At 43.0% G+C, this 5000-nt stretch overlaps 1 protein-coding gene across 1 annotated transcript in view; it reads left to right on the forward strand.

The window, feature by feature from the left end:
- LOC123516305 (xaa-Pro aminopeptidase 1-like) overlaps positions 1–5000 on the forward strand; it is a 33805-nt gene that overhangs the window by 9096 nt on the left and 19709 nt on the right. Inside the window, 1 exon segment of the mRNA XM_045275581.1 lies at positions 543–680. Within this exon segment, the coding sequence (XP_045131516.1) occupies positions 543–680 (138 nt within the window).

The raw sequence follows: 5000 nt of genomic DNA on the forward strand, positions 1-5000 counted from the left end.
GTAGTGGTGGTAGTAGTAGTAGTAGTAGTAGTAGTAGTAGTAGTAGTGGTAGAAGAAGAAGAAGAAGAAGAAGAAGAAGAAGAAGAAGAAGAAGAAGAAGAAGAAGAAGAAGAAGAAGAAGAAGAAGAAGAAGAAGAAGAAGAAGAAGAAGAAGATCAACATTATGATGATGAAGAAGGAGAGAGAGAGAGAGAGAGAGAGAGAGAGAGAGAGAGAGGAGGAGGAAGAGGTGAGAGAAGTAAAAGTAACGCTCAAATTTCCTATATCCTCAGTCCACTTTATTTCAGTTGTACAGCTTTATATAAAAACGTGTAGCAAATCATGGTCTTCACTGCGGCTTTTGCGAAGAACGTGATCCTATTAATTAGCACAATAAGTGAATTCCCTTTGGAGACATAGACCTTGCAGGAAATCCACCATATAGCCAGTTATTTATGCCCTGTTACTCCTCCTGTTTGACTTATCCAGTAGCGTGCACTGCTCGTAATATGAAACTCAATTTTTCTATCAAAAGTAAACAGGAAACCTTTCTTTGTTGTCAGGTGTGTCATGGGAAAATAAAGTACAGCAGGCCAGGACGGAGATGCTCAGTCGAGGCACATCCATGATGGTACTCTCAGCACTAGATGAAATTGCCTGGCTTCTGAATCTTCGAGGAAACGATATTCCATACAATCCAGGTATTTAAGGGGAAAGAAAATACTTCAAAGGGTGAGTAATACACCTAGTCATGACTCTCTTGGGTGCTTCATTTTACAGTGCCACGAAACCATCAGGGGCCATTAACAAAGATTCTTAGATTTCGTCTTAAAATTCGTCTTGTCTCGTAAAAGTCTTACATCTGAGTCTCATTCTTGACCTAGATATGGTGAGAGGAAATATTAAGTCACAATATGATATAGTGTAAGAGCAAAGCAATAAAATCTTGTATTTCTCAGTTTCAAGATAATAGTGCAATATTTTTACATTTTTTAATGAAATAACAAAAATTATGATTTTATCGTACGTATGTAAGGATATGAACGCATAAATTTGTGTATATGTAAAAGCAAATTTCATCAAGCGCAAGGCGAGTGTATTTGTCTCAATGTTTATTGTCTTGAGCCCAGCTAGCCCGCTCCCCTCGCTAAAATAGCGCCTCATTTTCTACCCTTTATTTCGTTGGTGATGATGACCCCTAAGGCTGAATGACCATATATAGGAAACCAAGCTGGACCCATGGCAACTTTCCTTCCTCATAAAGTCAGTATTAAGAAGATAGATGTAAACATGTAGCTTTTTTTTTTTTTTTTTTTTTTTTACGTAGGGAAGAGGGCCAGCCAAGGGCAAAATAAAAAAAAAGAAAGTTAAATAAAAGGCCCACTTGAGTGCTGCCTCTCTAAAAAGTGTAAAAAGTGCCAAAACCGTCAGCCAGAATTAGGGGAGCAAATGCCTCGATACCTCCCTCTTAAAAGAAGACAAGTTGTAGGAATTCGGAAATACAGATGCAGGGAGGGAGTTCCAGAGTTTACCAGTGAAAGGGATGAATGATTGAGAGTACTGGTTAACTCTTGCATTAGAGAGTTGGACAGAATAGGGATGAGAGGAAGAAGAAAGCCTTGTGCAGCGAGGCCGCAGGAGGAGGGGAGGCATGCAGTTAGCAAGATCAGTAGAACAGTTACCATGAAAATAGCGATAAAAGATAGAAAGGGATGCAACATTTCGGCGGTGAGAAAGAGGCTGAAGACAGTTAGTCAGAGGAGGGAGTTGATGAGACGAAGAGCTTTCGATTCCACCCTATCAAGCAAAGCTGTGTGACTGGAACCCCCAAACATGCGAAGAGTACTCCATACAGGGACGGATAAGGCCCTTATACAGAGTAAGCAGTTGGAGGGCGAGAAAACTGGCGGAGACGCCTCAGAACACCTAACTTCATAGAAGCTGTTTTAGCAAGAGATGAGATGTGAAGTTTCCAGTTAAGATTATGAGCAAAGGACAGACCGAGGATATTCATTGTGGAAGAGGAGACAGTTGAGTGTCATTGAAGAAGAGGGATAGTTGTCTGGAAGGTTGTGTCGAGTTGATAGATGGAGGAATTGAGTTTTGAGGCATTGAAAACTACTAGATTTTCTCTGCCCCAATCGGAAATCTTAGAAAGATCGGAAGTCAGGCGTTCCGTGGCGTCCCGCGTGATCTGTTGACTTCCTGAAGGGTTGGACGTCTCTGAAAGAACGTGGAAAGATGTAGGGTGGTATCATCAGCGTAGGAGTGGATAGGGCAAGAAGTTTGGTTAAGAAGGTCATTAATGAATAATAGAAAGAGAGTGGGTGACAGGACAGAACCCTGAGGAACACCACTATTAATAGGTTTAGGAGAAGAACAGTAGCCGTCTACCACAGCAGCAATAGAGCGGTCGGAAAGGAAACTTGAGATAAAGTTGCAGAGAGAAGGATAGAAGCCGTAGGAGGGCAGTTTTGAAATCAAAGCTTTATGCCAGACTCTATCAAAAGCTTTTGATATGTCTAACGCAACAGCAAAAGTTTCACCGAAATCTCTAAAAGAGGATGACCAAGACTCAGTAAGGAAAGCCAGAAGATCACCAGTAGAGCGACCTTGACGGAAGCCATACTGGCGATCAGACAGAAGATTGTGAAGTGACAGATGTTTGAGAATCTTCCTATTCAGGATAGATTCAAAAACTTTAGACAAGCAAGAGATTAAAGCTATAGGACGGTAGTTTGAGGGGTTAGAACGGTCACCCTTTTTAGGAACAGGCTGAATGTAGGCGAACTTCCAGCAGGAAGGAAAGGTAGAAGTCGATAGACAAAGTTGGAAGAGTTTGGCCAGGCAAGGTGCAAGCACAGAAGCACAGTTTTTGAGAACAATAGGAGGGACCCCATCAGGTCCATAAGCCTTCCGAGGGTTTAGGCCAGCAAGGGCATGGAAAACATCATTACGAAGAATTTTGATTGTAGACATGAAATAGTCAGAGGGAGGAGGAGAGGAGGACAAGCCCAGAATCGTCCAAGGTGGAGTTGTGAGCAAAGGTTTGAGAAAAGAGTTCAGCTTTAGAGACAGAAGAGATGGCAGTGGTGCCATCAGGATGAAATAAAGGAGGAAAGATGAAGAAGTGAAGTTATTTGAGATGTTTTTGGCTAGATGCCAGAAGTCACGAGGAGAGTTTGAGTTTGAAAGATTTTGACATTTCTATTTATGAAAGAGTGTTTGGCAAGTTGAAGAACAGACTTGGCATGATTCTGGCAGAGATATAAAGTGCATGAGATTCAGGAGATGGAAGGCTCAAGTACCTTTTGTGGGCAACCTCTCTATCATGTATAGCACGAGAACAGGCTGAGTTAAACCAAGGTTTAGAAGGTTTAGGTTGAGAAAAGAATGAGGAATGTACGCCTCCATGCCAGACACTAACACCTCTGTTATGCGTTCAGCACAAAGAGATGGGTCTCTGACACGGAAGCAATAATCATTCCAGGAAAATCAGCATAATACCTCCTCAGGTCCCCCAACTGGCAGAGGCAAAACGCCAGAGGCACCTTCGCTTTGGGGATCCTGCGGAGGGATTGGAGAAATAGGACAAGATACAGAAATGAGATTGTGATCGGAGGAGCCCAACGGAGATGAAAGGGTGACAGCATAAGCAGAAGGGTTAGAGGTGAGGAAGAGATCAAGAATGTTGGGCGTGTCTCCAAGACGGTCAGGAATACGAGTAGGGTGTTGCACCAGTTGCTCTAGGTCATGGAGGATAGCAAAGTTGAAGGCTAGTTCACCAGGGTGGTCAGTGAAGGAGAGGAAAGCCAAAGCTGGTGGTGAACATTGAAATCTCCAAGAATGGAAATCTCAGCGAAAGGGTAGAGGGACAGAATGTGCTCCACTTTAGAAGTTAAGTAGTCGAAGAATTTACTATAGTCAGAAGAGTTAGGGGAGAGATAAACAGCACAGATGAATTTAGTTTGAGAGTGACTGTTAAGTCGTAGCCAGATGGTGGAAAATTCGGAAGACTCAAGAGCGTGGGCACGAGAGCAAGTTAAGTCGTTGCGTACATAGACGCAACATCCAGCTTTGGAATGAAAATGAGAATAGAGAAAGTAGGAGGGAACAGAGAAGGGCTACTGTCAGTTGCCTCAGACAGCTGTGTTTCGGTGAGGAAAAGAAGATGAGGTTTAGTAGAGGAGAGGTGGTGTTCCACAGATTGAAAATTAGATCTTAGACCGCTAATGTTGCAAAAGTTAATGTAGAAAAAGTTGAGGGAGGTGTCAAGGCATTTGGGGTCTTCAACAGGAGAGGTGTCCGACCTGGGGACATTTTGGTCCCCTCCCCAGAGGGGACTCCGAGGCGTTGTTTATTTGGGTCCCATTTTTCTTTTAAATTTTTATTTGAAGTGAAGGGTGTATGTGTGATAAGTGCATGTAGTTTTGTGTGAAGAAGGAGAGTTGTGTTTTGAGGGTAGGCTGTGACTGCCCCCTTGAGTTGTGAGACACAAAGGGAAACATTCAGCGAGATCACAACTAGCTTTAATGGAAGGTTCACAGCACCCCCTGAACTAGTGCTATTAGATCTCACTGGGAGTAAGTTATTGTTTCGGTAGGTGTCTACTACCTCCTCCTGTAAAATGGTGATGCCAGCTTGACTGGCATCACCATTCAGTGGCACAAAAAAGTTACATATTACAAAGAAGGTAAATGAGACACGCCAAAAATAGGACTCAGGAAGACCCAAGGTAACAACTGCTGAAAAGCTGCATTCCCTATTGGCTAAATAACACTGTATTTCACACTTTAATGATTAGCGTCGACGCATCACTACTTCCCGTGCGACTCTCTAAGCTCTCCCTGGCTATCCCGCCAAGTCTGCCACAAATACCACTCCTGCAGGTGTAGTTTATTGTAGCAAATAGTATGAAGTCACTCAGACCACCTAGAACATCCCTATGGGACTGATAAATCTTAAGTAGGCGGGCTTGGAGTCCTTTGCGGTAGGTCATCTTTATTATATTGGTCTTAGCA

This window comes from Portunus trituberculatus, chromosome 40 (assembly GCF_017591435.1).
Source record: "Portunus trituberculatus isolate SZX2019 chromosome 40, ASM1759143v1, whole genome shotgun sequence".
In the NCBI taxonomy this organism is placed as follows: Eukaryota; Metazoa; Arthropoda; class Malacostraca; order Decapoda; family Portunidae; genus Portunus; species Portunus trituberculatus.